At 41.8% G+C, this 15,292-nt stretch overlaps 1 protein-coding gene across 1 annotated transcript in view; it reads left to right on the top strand.

Annotated features, from left to right (window-relative positions):
• The window catches only part of fhip1b (FHF complex subunit HOOK interacting protein 1B), a 53,197-nt gene extending 43,950 nt beyond the window's left edge, over window positions 1-9,247 (top strand). Inside the window, exons 10-13 of the mRNA XM_066706977.1 lie at window positions 39-1,310; window positions 2,556-2,734; window positions 3,346-3,508; window positions 6,858-9,247. Coding sequence (XP_066563074.1) covers window positions 39-1,310; window positions 2,556-2,734; window positions 3,346-3,508; window positions 6,858-7,159 — 1,916 coding nt within the window. The 3' untranslated portion in view covers window positions 7,160-9,247. The remainder of the gene's footprint in view (window positions 1-38; window positions 1,311-2,555; window positions 2,735-3,345; window positions 3,509-6,857) is intronic.
• Window positions 9,248-15,292: the final 6,045 nt, after the last annotated feature.

The raw sequence follows: 15,292 nt of genomic DNA, 5'->3' as shown, positions 1-15,292 counted from the left end.
TGTGGTGCTAATCATTGTTTCCTCTCTCTGGTCTGCAGGGCCTGGGAGCCCCAGTGCGGAGTCTCCCATCTCCAAGCCCAGTACCCCATCCCGCATCGCCATGTTTATCCGGCAGCAGAGCAGCGGAGTGTCCTCCAGCTCCGAGCCACCTCAGTCTCCTCGCCACACAGCCACCAGTGGGACGCTCTCTCCGGACAGCCCCATGCACCAGGCTGCTGAGAGCCCCGATTCAGAAATGGGATACCTGGAGTACCTCCGAGACGCCCGCCGGAACATCGAACTGTGTGCCTGGGCATGTCGGGACTGGTCGGCCCCCTACGATGGGGAAGACCCCTCCCCCAGTTCCGTAGTCCCCCCTCCCCATCCAGCTGGGGGCTTGACTGTCTTCTCTGAGCACTTCTCTAGTCAAGGGGCCCCCGTTCGGTCCCGGCCAGACTGGGAAACCCCCGAGTTGAACCCCAGCCAGCAGAAGTGCCCCAAACCAGACTTTGAGAACATAGAGCGTGACAGTGGGGAGTGGGACATCACCATCAACAAGAACTGCATTAGTGTAACGCCCCGCACCAAGAAACGCAGCCTGCAGCGCGAGTTTCCTGACCCGTTGCACTCTTCCCACCATCCTGGACTGCCTCTCCTCACGGCCCACCCCCACCTCCCGGCCGGAACGGAGGGGCAGCTTTCCCTCTTCAATGGGATGGGGCAGGCGGGGTCGGAGTCGGGGCCGGGGTCCCGGTACAGGCAGGATGGGGGGATGGAGGTAAAAAAGGTGCGGAGGGACCCTGAGGGGGAGAACTGTGGGGAGCAGAACGGGGGCCAGAGCATTGCCTGCAAACCAGAGCCCAGTCGGCTGTTCCACAGTTTAGGGGAGCAGGGTCATGGGGAGGGGCAGGGTCTCACTCAGTTGTCTCAAGCTCATGGGCAGACAGCTTCCCAGACTAGTGAGGGCCAAGACTCCGGCCCCGGGCAGCCGACAGTGACTCCTCGGAACCTGGAGTCAGTGGAGAGCCTCATCGAGGAACTGCTGGACCGGGATCCCAGCGACGCCAATGGGACAGGGATTAGCATCGAAGCATTCAACCAGGAGCTGAGGGAACTAGAGGAGACAGTGTGCGAGAGGAGGGCCTACAGAGGAGCTGAGCCACCTAGCAGCGCCAAAGATGGCATCCCTCCAGCCCCCACCCACAGGAAGGAGGAAGAGAGGCCACCCTCCCCAGACTGTGACCTCACCAACCCCAAACCGGAAAGCACTGGGCCCTTGCTGTGCAGTCCAGCTCGTCCCTTGGGGCAGCCACTCAGCCAACCCTACACAGGTACAGTAGGTGACTGGGTGTGCTTTCAATATAATCTGTTTTTTATTTTGTACAATCGTACCTGTGTTCTGCGATGTGTACATGTGTGTGTGATTGTGTAAAGTGGTGGACAAAATGATTGCATTGTGTCCTCATTTAGAACATCAATGTTGCATTACTTCCATTTTAATGTCAGTATAGCTTTACATCTCTAGCTCATTTGGGGTCACCTACCCTTCAGTAAGACTAGTACAAATGCTCAACCCTATAGGGCATCTTGTGCCTAAACTCAAAAAAATGGAAATGCACCGCAAGAGATTTTAATTCAGGGCTTTCCAGATACTGAGGTTCAGAAAAAAAGAAAAAAAAGAAAGGTGTTTTCAGGTGGTGGAGGAATTGATGTAATTTATGGCTTTCAACTTCAGCATTTTTGGAATCTTGAGTTCTCGATTTGCTGAAGTTGCGGATTAACAGTTAGTTTACTTTCCAATTCCATATTTACCTCATAAATTCTATTTATCTTGAAGGGACAACTACTAGGCACAAATTAAAGCCCTAAAACCTAAAATCTTCAGTTCGGAGGCAGAAAGGTAAACGGGTACATCAATAAGGGCAACTCTTGTACGAGAGAGATAGCAGCAGGAAAGGCTTCAACAAGCTGCAGACTTTTGTACACGAGCCTAAGTATAGACTAGGTGGTTAATGTAAAGGATTTTGTTCCCTAAAAGGACCCTGAAGATCCAGCTTTGACTCTGTCATTGGTTTATTCTGTCAGCTTTATCAAGAGCGTCAGTTGTACTCTGTCCTTGAGAGTAGACTCAAAAACAAGGTCACATTGCTAGTGACTTTGCAGTAACACTTATATATGTAGTTTACCACCTTGTCGCTTTGGAATAATACACTACTTAATGTTGTTGCTGTTGTTGTTATTATTATGATTTTTATACATTAAACATCTAAAGGTTCTGTGCTAGTTGGAATGCATTAGCAATCAGTTTTGTTGTGGTTGTTATTATTATTATTATGTATTATTATTATATATTTAATGCAAAACGATCTTTTAGTACAAGCTGCCTATCATTTACACCTTATCGAAAGGTTAAAGGCTATTCTCCGCTTTCCTTAAATGAGGAATTTAATCCAAAAGAAACATTGTCATCCAGGCCTGTGGCATTTCGGCGGCATTTTTTGAGTCTGGCTTCTTGGAGTCGAGAATGTGTCTGCCAATGCCCAGGCTTCAATCCCCCCACTTGTGTCTCCCACCAGGTCCCTTCATTGCGGTGATCTTTGCCAAGCTGGAAAACATGCTGCAGAACTCTCTGTACGTCAACATCCTTCTCACTGGGATTGTAGCCCAGTTAGCCTGCTATCCCCAACCCCTGCTCCGCTCCTTCCTGCTAAACACCAACATGGTCTTTCAACCCAGTGTCAAGTCGCTTATCCAGGTACGGACCTCCCCAAAAACAGCTGTCCCACCCCTTCTTCCCTCCTCCCTATCCTCCTATTCTGCTTCTCTCTTCTTGTGTCTGTCTCTGTTTTTTCCTTAACCGCAGTCCTGACTCCCCCTTATCCTTTTTTGTTCCAATAGCATTTCATTTCACCAATCACTCTCTTGACGAGAATGCATGCTAAGCAGCCTCAGTAGAGAGTTTGTGCATTGCTTGTGGAGAGGGTCACAGTACATTGAAACTTTTACATATTTAGCCCTCTTATTCCACTTCACTGCATTTCCTTTTTTGCCACGGTTTGTGGTTTGCTCCTCTGTGACATTTGAATCGTGTGCCCTAAACCAAACACTGGCTTGACCAAAGCAAGTGGTTTATTTATTATTATTGTTTTCTTTACTATGTCAGGGATATTGTATCAATTAGTCAAAATGAATCTTTACAGTCATGTTAATCAAACCATTTCAGCAGCACGTGGGACTGCATAACACTGTGCTTTCTGGGGTCTTCTCTACTTAGCCTTTGAGTCACATGGGTCAAATTTCGATGGCTTGTCAGCTTTCTCTCCTGGCCCTAATTCTCTTGCCCACCTCTCTCTTTCCCCTTCCTAGGTTCTGGGCTCAGTCAAGAATAGGATTGAAGCTTTTGCTGCAACTCAGGAGGACTTCCCAGGGATGCTCCGCAAAGCCAGAAAGTACCTGGTGGCCCGAGGGAAGCTGGACTGGGCTGACTCGCCCATCGTTGTGCCAAACCTCCGCCGCACTGAAACACTAGGTAAGAGGGGAGCTGGAGACGCACTGTCAGTAGGCTGCTATCCAAAGCCAGTATAGCCACCCAGTCTACAACAGTTAAGAAGCGTCTGACCGAAATTGTAAGTTAAGCAAGGATATTTAACAGATACCTTTATTCACATGTCTTATCAATTTCTATTGACTTTTGTGGTTATAGTGGTTTGCTTGTTTTCGTTTTTGCACTGTGTGGCAGTTCTTTGTGAAGGGCTTGTTTGTTTCTCGTTCGCTTACCCTGGTGAGGGTCATTGATGTTGGAGTTTTTTTAAATGTATTCACAAATACAGAAATTTTCTAACACAGTCACTAACCAAATACCTTTCTTTGGCCCAGTACTGCAATGTAAGGTAATGCTTTACTCCGGCTGTAATTTTTTCTGGCATTCTTTATAAATTATATTGTTTTGCTCAGACTACTTAATACACTTCTATTACACCCATTTGCAATACTGGAAAGAGTTCAAAGAAGCAATTTGAGGCACTGAAAGAACATTTAAAATACCTTAGTGCCATTAATGTGGAACTTGGAATCCGACTATGGCATGAGTTGGCTTAGAAAGGCAGATTCCATGGATGTGTTTTTTGTAGAAACAATATACTTTTTCTGGAACTATATAGCACAGAAACAGCCTGATGTGCACCTTTAGCATTTTTGGGTCGTAACGTAACATGGAAAGTTTTTCAATTTAGGCGCTGAAAAACTGTGCACTGTGTACTGTGCAAGAATGAAATTAACCCTGTGGTTCATGAAGCGTGAATCACCGAGGTTGAATTTAAGTGCATTAATGTGCTCCTCACCGGTGCTGTGAAATGACTGTGGTGGCATTCAAAGGGTGATTCAGACCTTGTGATGTTTGTTGTTACTAGCTGAGGCGTTTTTTTTTCTTTCTTTTCTCTTAGTCTTCAAATTTAGTAGTAAGCGTGCTGCATTTAGAAGAAAGACTAATGGGTCATGAGCTATTATTGTGACATGTTGCAACAATTGTAAGTTGACCCTGGTATGGGCATCTGCTAAGAAATGTAATGTACTGATGATTGTGTAACAGTCCACGCAATTCTCACGTCAGCATTGTGCTTCTCATTTATATTAAAGCACATACACTAGCAGTTCATGCAGTTTTAGTTTAGGTTTTTCTGGGGGTGATATTTCTGAATCTTATCCCTACATTTGTTTACAATCAGAGATTAAATTAATACTGCTGGATCAGTGTCCAAAATTAAGTTTTTGGCTTACCAGCCAAGGCGGCTGGTAGATGAAAAAATTTACCAGCCAGCCAGCCAGATTTTTTACCAGCCCAAAAAATACATTGCTTTTGTATTGCAATTTGCTATTAGTAGTATTTAGTATGTCATCTTGGTCTCGTATGCGATTCTCAATTAATATTATAGTAGTGCGCAGTAATAATGATAGTAACATTAACTGTATGCAGAAATATTAATTCAACTGTTTCAACACTAAAGTGTAACGCACTAGAATTAATAAATTCAGTGGTATTCGCCTTTAAGTGCAAGAAGGATAATTTATTAATGACTTAATATATAAAATAATATAAATAAATATGAATTCAATTTTTTAAATTTCAGAGGAATTAACAATAACAAGTACAATAAATAACAGTAGTTATTACTAGTTCATAGTAATATGTTTGCTCAGTCTTCTTCAGACAGTTCCCTCTCAAAGGGGTTTTCCTCCTTGTCTCCCGCTTTGGTGGGTACTGGGTATTATTTTATACTATAAAACACAACGTTAAATCAACTTACTCGCACATCCATTTGAAGTCCGAATAGGGGCTTGCTTTCTTGGCGATGGTGTGTGCGGGTCTGAAAAGGATGGTCATCTTCTCAGCGGTAGCGTCAGACAGTTTTGTGAGGGCCTTTACTGATGGGGTAGCCTGGAGGGGCAGAGCCTGTGCCCTGGCGACTGACGTGCAATCATGGTGACATTGTGAGCTCTCATGAAATAATATATTCTCCAGTTTCATGGTTGTAGTGCCAACAACGAAGGAATTGCTTTTCCTTTGCGTTGAAACGATATGGTGACATACGAAAGTATTTAAATTGCATCTCCTCATCCATGAAACGCATTTGTGTACATACTGAGTATTTTGTCCCTCAAACTGCACATTGCGTTAATATCACTCACATTTTATCCCACGAAACGCCCCCGTATTTCGTTGTTGGCAATTTTGGATGAAAGGTAAAATGTACTTTGCTTTCCGCATACGGAATGAACAATTAGCATTCATGATCAAACAGGTGACTGATCGAGGCATTGATCCAGAGACCCGGGTTTGCAACATGATCAGGATTGAAATCCAAAGGAAAGTTAAAAACTTGCTGAGCCGATCAGATGAGCGCTATATCAAGTGCAAATCTAATACAATAAATCATGATAATAATTAATATATGATGTGTAGCAAATAGCGTGTTTCACCAATCAACATTTACACAATTACTAATTTGATTACAAAACCTATATTTATTATATTATTCAGTGGGCTATATCCTGTCAAATGAACTGCGGGTCTGGCTGTTGGAGAAGAACGTATTTATAGCTCATTAATTTTGAGGAGTTTAACAGCTGAAACACCATATATGTATTTAATTCAAATATTAAGTAACATAAAAATGGATGCAATTCACATACGCGGAGATGTGTGTATATATGTTCTAGTGTGAAGTCTCTAGCAACTATAGCAAGACAATAGAGATCTGCACATACAAGATGCAATTTGTATTTGTGTGTGTGTGCATGTAGTTTCTGTAACATGTCATTAACAGTACGCATTGATTTACATCCATTCAATCGTAGGTGCACCATAGAAAACGGGTTTTGTTTTCTGTAGATTGCGATGTGTTAACGCGACACTTCCCCCTATCCACACTTCAACCTTACGTGCAAGTATTTTGGCAGACAGCTATGCGACTGTCTGCGTATGACGCCCGCACATGTACGCAGAGACACGGACGCAGAGTATAAATCAGCCTTGACGCAATTAACGTTACGTACTACGCAGGAGCATGACACATGCAACGCAGCAGATCCAGCAGATTGAAGTGACAGCAAACAAGCAGCTTTCTCAACGCATGTAGGAAATATATTTTTTCTACCCACCAGTGTGGCGTGTAGTCTCCATAATTTACTCGCATTTGCCGACTGGCGAGTGCTAATTTTGGACCCTGTGCTGGATTTTGGCCCTCCAGGAATAGACTCGTGCCCTCGGCAATTGCATTTTTCCTTTGGTAGGAGAAACCAAATGTCAGTTAATCATTAACTCTCCACTGTGCTTTTTTCCCTTTTCTTTTTTTTTTTTTTCCATCCTCTTCCTTGCGTAGTTAAAAGCCGCAAGCCCTCTCTTGGAGACCTGATCTTGCGCCACACCAACAGCCCGACCCGCGCCCGCCAGGCTGCCCAGATGGCCTTTGCCCATGTGCGGGATGGCGGCCAGGTCCTGCACAGTGCCCTGTTCAGGAGCTCGGGGGCAGGCACCATCGAGCGGCAGAACGAGGCGCTGCGGGTGAAGAACGCCGTCTACTGCGCTGTCGTTTTCACCGAATTCCTCAAGGAGCTGGCCGCCTTGGCACAAGAGCACGCAGTGTCCTTGCCCTTCCCCCGGAGCCAAGACACAGAGGAGTGACCCTATTCTGACCCCTGCAAGGCTCCCCTGCCACCAGCCCCTTCCCTCTCCAAGGGGTGCAATATCAGAGCCAGTAGGGAGTCTGGCCTTGTTTTGGAAAAGCGGAATAGATCTAACTGGGAATAATGTAAAGCTTTCATTTGTGGAATGCTTGCTAGAATCTACTTTTAGTATACATCATAGAGTGTACCTGTGATGAGCTTGTCATGGGCTGTAAGTATCTGCTTTCCATCATATGAAAAAGGATTTAATATTTGTATCCATCTGTATGTCTGTGTATTTGTACACACACACACTTGCCAAGTACATGAGGTACATAGACTTCAGAGACTTATTTCAGTTCTGCAGTGCCTTTCAGTCCAACCCAAACTGGAAGGAGAGCTTGGGTGTTCTGGAAGTGTGTGCAGCGTGGGCCGAATGAGCGCCATTCACACTTTGCGATGCCGTCCTTTGCCTTATGCAAGGCAGCACTGTAACTAGGTGTATGTTTACATATATCTGAACGTTTAGTTTGGACAAAAGCCACCCCCCCCTCCCTAAATATTCCTCAACTGAAAGCCACATTAATCCAATTAGTGCTGTTCCAAGCTGTTATCCGGATCTTGTCCAGGGCTGCTGTTGGAGTGGATTGCTTCTTTGACACTGTAGACAGTAAACTTGTTACCGTTTCCTTCCCGTTTCTCAAAGTATCAAGCAGGAGGGATCTGGATGATTCCTGCTGGTGACTGTATATATGATTAGCCATCTCCTGAGACACTCTTCTCCACATCACTCCGGCTTCTGAAACTTCACAAGCCAAATGAGACATTAAACGTTAAGAGTGGCAGCGTTTGACCTCCTGTTGTTGGGTAAGGTCAGACCCACTGCCCATTTCTATGGGAAACCGGTATCTGGGTTGTTTTTTGTTTTTGTTTTTTGTAATTACAGGATAAATAACTTTTGAAACATATCAATAGCAAGGGACCGGCTTGCAACAAGAGCCGTGTAGTCTTCCTGCTTATAATCGTACGCACCGCTTCAATCAAATCAACTGGAGACCTGCCAATTCTTGTCTATGGGGTGTGTGTGTGTGTGTGTGTGTGTGTGTGTGTGTGTGTGTGTGTGTGTGTGTGTGTGTGTGTGTGAGACCGAAAGCTTGCGTTACTTGTTTTTCTTGAATGCTAAAATGTTCACTGACAGTGGGGGTAAGGGAAGGTTTTTCGAAAATGTCCCTGCGATTTATTGGGAAGAGGCTGACCAATGTTTTTTTTTGTTTGTTTTTTCTAGATCTTGATTTTATTTTTCTTGCTTGTGTTTCTTCAAGAATGTCTGCCTTACGTTAATCTCTACTGCCTATCCCTGTCTTTAGTTAATGAGCCACAACCTGCAGAGCGAAATGCTTCCATTGGGGTGGTGGGGCAGGGGGTCAAGTCCAAAGCGACAATGAAGAGAATTCAAGCGGTTTCTTCTGTGTATAGAATAGGGAGGCCTGTACTGCTGTGGCCACAGATATTCACACTCTTCATTTGAAACAGTGTGATTTAGTGATTGATTTAGTTAATTCAATATTGTTTTTACCTGTTCTAATCAATGCTATCTGTTGAGTTTTTTGAACACCGATCCCGACTAGAGAAAACTGTATAGATTTCAGGTGATCGAGGCGGAGCCTGTAAACATTTTTAACTTCTGACATCCCATTAATCTCTGAAGATTTCCGTTGTGGCAAGTCTGACGTTTAAGCTCCCCCTGTCCTATCTAAGGTCAGTGAAGAGGACAGCTCTCTCTAGGCCGAATCAGAGTTCCACTACCTCTCCAAAGACAACATTGATCAGTCCGTCTCACAAGCAATATTTATTCAACCAAATGAATTGCCCAATAACACGGTTTCAGAAGTAGGGTGGACTACCACTGTACATCCCAGATAGAGATGGTTCACTTGAAGGTGAACTTCATATAAAAGTTTTCTTTTATAATTTACTTCCTCATTGTTTGTTTCCTTAAGTCCCTCCGTCCAAGTGACACATTTTGTCCCAAAGGCAAATTGTGCCCAAAAATGTGTGATTTTGATAGTCTGCTAGCACTAACAATAACAGACATTCTTCCTTCCTCCAGCTATCATAGGTAGGCTTTCAAGTTTATAATCTAAAGCTGTGCCGTAATGGTTAGTTCCCCCACATGGAGAATTGTAATGATAATTCTCAAACTCCAACCAACACTATCTTTCCCCCAACAGCCGTGCTTTTCTTTATACTAAGCAACTGCTGCCCTTTTCCATTACTGTTAGTACTGAGTTAAGTAATTGCCCCAGGCTAATATCGAGCTCTCGGGTGCTAGTCTTGCAGGTGAGGCCATTTAGCACTTTAAATAAATTTTGTTCCCAGTGGGTTGAGCTTCTTCCACTGTGAACCAAAGGAAGCAGTCTGGCATAACTGGAAGGACCACTGTGACTTTAAAAAAAAAAAATATATATATATATATATATATATATATATATATATATATATATATATATATATATATATATATATATGTCCTGTGCAACTGAAATGATATTTCCTTCACTTTAATGAGCCCACATACTCCTCAAAGAAAAGCTTGATCTCAGGAGCATTGACTAGGTGGCAAGCAAGCTTTTTATGATATTATTATTATTTTTACTATAATAATAATCATGATTTATTATTATCATTCTGACTCTCTTGAGCTGGTCAACAAAATGTTTTATTGTATTCAAATTCCTGTTTTAAGAATCATTTAATCTATTTTAATTAGAATTTGACAGGGCAAAACCTGGGCTTTGTGTGCATTTCGATTTTTGTGATTTTTATTTTTATTTTATGCTACCCGGACTTTTTATACAAATAACGAAAACAATGACATCTAAATCCCCCCACCCCCTCTCTTCACACCATAACATTTTCTACTGCTAGTTAAGAGGAAATGACTGAGTGGGGAGAGGTGAAAATAATTAACTCAGATTAACCCGTCCAAAGCCAAAAGCGAAAACGCCATAGCACTGTTTTAGCATTGCATGTGACTCTTAGTTCAGCACGTTGGTGAGTGTACATGATTTTTAAGCCTAAGTTGATGTGCTACGTGTCCTTAGACCTCTAGTGGTTGCATAGTCCTTCTGCATTCAAATGAGATTGATTTATCAAAGACTTTTCAACCCCAAAAAATGTTGTTTATTCCATCTGCATGAGTAAGATAGATGTCACTGCATTGTTGCTTTTTTTTTTTTTTTTTTTTTTTTTTTTTTTTTTAAACTAGCCTTGTGAATAATCAACCAAGAGAACAACAAAAAAAAACACAATTCTGTTTACAATGGTGCTTGGTGTAGCCTTTGATAAATCTGCTCATATAAGTTTGGTATATCAGTCTCCATAGTGTTTGGGTGTAATTTTAACAATGAAACCGAGTTCCTGTTTAAGTTCTCTGTGCTGTTTGGGAAACGGTAAGGAATAACTCCTCCAGCATGATACAGTTGTTCTAAAGGTTCTGTATCCATCCGGCCTAATCCTCAGACAGAATTTGAAGTTCCATTGGGATTGCTTGATTGCCATCTCTGAAGCCTGCAAGCATGGCCTATGCTGTTCTGCAGGTATATGATCGTCAGTTTGGCCAAGACGACAGCATCCCAGAGATTGCACTGAAGGCCGCTTATGTACTGGGAGACCATAGACTCTATCCTATGATGTTGTCTCATTCTTGTTATTCCTTACTATCATGAGCTTGCACAGGAACCAGGCCGTTTGAACCCATGTAGGTACTGTCTCAAGAGTGACGGCGGTTTGTTTCTCATTGTGAAGGCGGGTTAACGCATGCACCACCTGAGTGAGGTGAGCGATGATGCAATACCTGTATATTTTAATGACCTCCAGGGTCTGCACTGCTGCCAAGAGATGGCCTGTAGTGAGACAACATTTTCCAATTCTTTATTTTTAAAATTTATTTTTACCCTCTTTTGCCATTTTCCTCTTCCCTTTACAGATGCAACTTTTTAATCCAACCAACTACCCTTTCTTTAACTCGATGTAGACATGCCCGTTTGCTTTACTTTTTTTAATCTTGTTGCCTTCAAATATGGAGAAAATCGTAATCAAATGCCTCTGGATGGTTTTGAACGGGCAGAAGTTGGATTAAAAGCTCTACTCTAGATGGGTGCGAGCAAATCAAATCATCATTGGCATATCAAACCCAAGTCATTGAAATCCTCACTTGCTTGTTACAGCCCACAATGTGCGTACTTCAAGCAGGCTTCTTTCACAAACCGTTTTGGCTGGTGCAGTGTGACCGCAAAATGTAATGCTTGCATCGCGAACCTGAAAAGTGTTAGAATTGTGAAGTTTAGTCATTTAAATATGCATTTTCATTTCACTTCCTCTCCTGTTGATGAAATGCTCAACCCTCATATGTCAGACCATGTAACCTGTTTCTAATGTATTATTTTTAGGGTTCCTGTAAATATTTAATTCCCAGCACCAGCAAGTGACTTTGGCTGAAACGCAATGAAGCAAGACAAAATGAGCGAAATATAACAGTTATATTTGGTGTAAAATCCTGAAGCTGTTTTAGACTCAATACATTGCTGTTGGTTTTTTGGGAGGGGAGGGGTGGGAGGTGTTTTTTGTTTTTTTCCTCTTGTGTTTTCTCCAAGTTTTATATCCAGTAATTATTTATGGTCGCCGATTAAAACCGCAGGAGCGCACACAGTAGAAATACTGTAACCACACATTCAGAGAATGAAAAGGTACAGATGCATTCTCTTCAGTTGTGCAGAACGGCTTAAAAATACTTAAAACTTTCTGTACTTCCTTTTTACACGGCACTCAAGAAGTCTAGAACATATTCAAATGAAAAGGTGCATTGCAGAAGGTGAAAAGTGGCAAAGGAAGTTCAAGCTCTGCAGCAGCCACTTTACTGGCTTAATCCCCAAAACATAAGGCAGAAAGCTTTTTTTTTCCCCATTGAAATTGCAATTGCTCTCCAGCTTATGTAACTAAACCTTTTCTTCACACTAAAAACAAAGCACCTTTTCCAAATCTCTGCCTCACAGTCTCTCTCCTGTATGCGTGAATCCGACCTTAGAAGATAATGACATTTGTTTTATATATATATATATATATATATATATATATATATATATATATATATATATATATATATATATATATACACATAAAATATTGAGATAGGAAATTAATTCCAGTAAGGAAATTAATGTTTTTTGTGTATGTGTATGACACTTAAAAAAGAAAATCAAAAAGACAGCTTTTTATGGTTATTTTATTTGTTTCTTGTTAAATGTTCTCCCATGTAGTTTCACTCAGGGTGCCATTTTCTGACTGGCTTCAAACAGACTGCCACCGTATCCACAAGCCGGCACAGTGATCTCACAGTGACCTTGGTGCAACACTATACTTCCTTACTGAGGTTTGCTTGGCTAATCTCATTATAGGGTCACCATGCTCGATTTCATGCCGATTTCCATTCAGTTGGACTCAATGGATATGTAAAACATAGATAAACGGCAGAAGACCAGGAAAAACAAAACGAAGCAAGGAAGGTGCAATGGATGCACTAGATTCATACAGTTCTCTTTCCTGAGCACTACTGCTCTTTAAATGTCCAAATCTAATTAGCCTGGTTGGCAAGTTGTTGAGTTGTGGTCCCCAAAAAAGCTGACTCACTCACTTTTTAGTTTCTATAGAATAGCCTGTTGCAAAGATTGAATTGAATCACCTTGTTGATTTTTGGACTGAGTTTGGTTTCACTGTCAGTGCTCAGTACCTCATCTATTGAAAGCTTTAGAATAATTGTCAGTTTGATGTGAAAGAGAACTAGTCTTCACTTTTGAAAAAAACATTAATTGCATTGCTTGTCATTTGCTTTTCCACCATTTGAGCTGCAGAGAACCAAATTATCTTGATTTTCAAGAGCTTTTATAGCCTGATGTGTTACGGCATGAAAGTGTTTTAGCTTCTAAAGCACTACTCAAATGGCCCAACCTTTAATCCTGGGAGAAACGCTGAGAATTGTTGATGAAACTGAAGCATGACTCACTGTGAGATCACGCTGCTGGATCATGCCGAATTGTCATCATTATTGATAAAAGTGTTGATTTTTTGGGGAGGGTGTAGGAAAGGGGTGGTGGTGGGGGTGGGGTCATTTGTTTGATTTGCACATTGTGTCAGTTCTAGTGTGTTAAAAAGATTGCTATTCAGATGTCTCTTTCTTTCTCTCTCTCGTTGTCTCTTTCTCCTGGAATCTATGCAACTAGATGTCTTCACATTGTATTTCGCTCATGCTGGCATCAAATGGTGCATTTGTGTAATCTGTATATACTGTATACAAAAGCAAAAGAAAAATGCGACAAACACACACTTCCATACACACACACACGCACGCACACACACACACACACACACACACAGAAAATGAATGTTGCTAGAAATATTTTTATATATTTAAAATTTTAAAAGAATCTGTTGTGAAAAAAAAAAGCTGTAAGAAACAAAGGGAATGTTTTTATTAATTTATAAATGTTTGAATTAGCAATAACTAATGTGTGCGTGTCTCCCTTGTGTTCTAGAGTTGCTTGGAATCCCGAAAGAGGTTTTGATTGGCTATTAAATTGCCGCCACTTCTGGTAGTCTTTTGCCCTACCACTACTGTCAAACTGAAGACAAGACCGATCTTGGTTGCCATGCTCATTTACCCTTTATAATTATCATCATCATAAAATAAAAAGTTCCTCAGTGTTGAAGAGGTTACTACAGGTAATTCAGGTCATTATTAAACCTTTTGTTTAATCACTTGCTATTTACCAACATATGTCAATTTTTTTACTATAGTGACTTGTAGCCATTAGGCAGTAGTGTGCTGATTGTCCTATAGATTATGAATGAATGGACACAGATCCAAAGACTTTCAACACTGGAGTCACATGACCTTAGGTGACCCATTTTAATATGGCAGCCTGCTGAAGTGATGTTTATTTACATTTTATTTCCATTGAAAATTTCCAAGGACATCTCTATCCTGGGCATCCAATAATACTGAATTACTGAATTGCAGTGTTACTCTTCCTGGTGTGTTTTATGGAGTGTTGAAACACAATGATATTTGGTGGTAGGACAGGGCCACTTCAGTGTAAATGCAAGAGAATCTCATCTCAGGTATGTATGTGTGTAGTAACCGACATTGAACATATAAGAGGTCACGAACATCTACCTGTAGACCAACATCTCCCTGGAAATCAAATATGTATTATGTTATTGATTCATTAATAAGGAAAGAAAAAGAAAGTGCTACACTTGTTTTAATTGTTCAGTATAATGTTTAATGTTTTTTGTAAAAGAAGAAAGATGTCCAATGCAATGCTGGGGTATTCCAAGCTAGAACTGTTGAAATTCATGTAAAGAAAATATTGTGGCATTTGCAGGTTTTCAGAATTCCAAATTAGAATGGACAAGGTCAGTCCCAATGAGGAATTAAACCTCAGTAGGGATGCTCCGCTCGATCGGCCGCTGATCGGTATCCAACGATTTCCATTTAAAATGACTCGGTCAGTGGTCGCTCCAGTGGCCGATCAAAACAACCAATCTTTTTTTTTTTTTTTTTTTTGATTATGCAAAAGACATGAGCCAAATATACTAGCCTACAATAACACTGCAGCATGTCCTCGCCGGTCTGGCAGATGTATCACGTTTCTGCTAAAGGTGAAAAATTTGCAGTTTGTAAGGTATGTGCTGTGGGCAACCAACTGATGAGAGATCGCAAGAAACCGAGCCTTTGCCAAAAGCACAACGCACAAGTATTCTGCAGGCAATGCATGAGTAAATTGTGAGTGAAAAGAACAGCGACAAATGCGAACGAAACGATGTGACGTCGGAACTAAATGTCTATCTGAGAGAGCAACTCATCCCAAGAGCCGCTGGTCTTTTGGAAGATTAATAAAGACTGTTTCTCTGCACTGGCAGAGGCAGCTCGGATCTACCTTTGTGCTCCTTGTACGAGTGTAGACCGCAAACGTCTTCAGTGCAGCAGCGCACATTCTGGATGAGAAGAGGAACAGATTGTCCTCAAAACATGCAGAGATGCTCATATTCATTAAGAAGAACCTGCCCTCGATTCTTAGTTAAAAATAGATTA

This window comes from Amia ocellicauda, chromosome 6 (assembly GCF_036373705.1).
Source record: "Amia ocellicauda isolate fAmiCal2 chromosome 6, fAmiCal2.hap1, whole genome shotgun sequence".
In the NCBI taxonomy this organism is placed as follows: Eukaryota; Metazoa; Chordata; class Actinopteri; order Amiiformes; family Amiidae; genus Amia; species Amia ocellicauda.
This window is presented reverse-complemented; position numbering and strand designations above follow the sequence as displayed.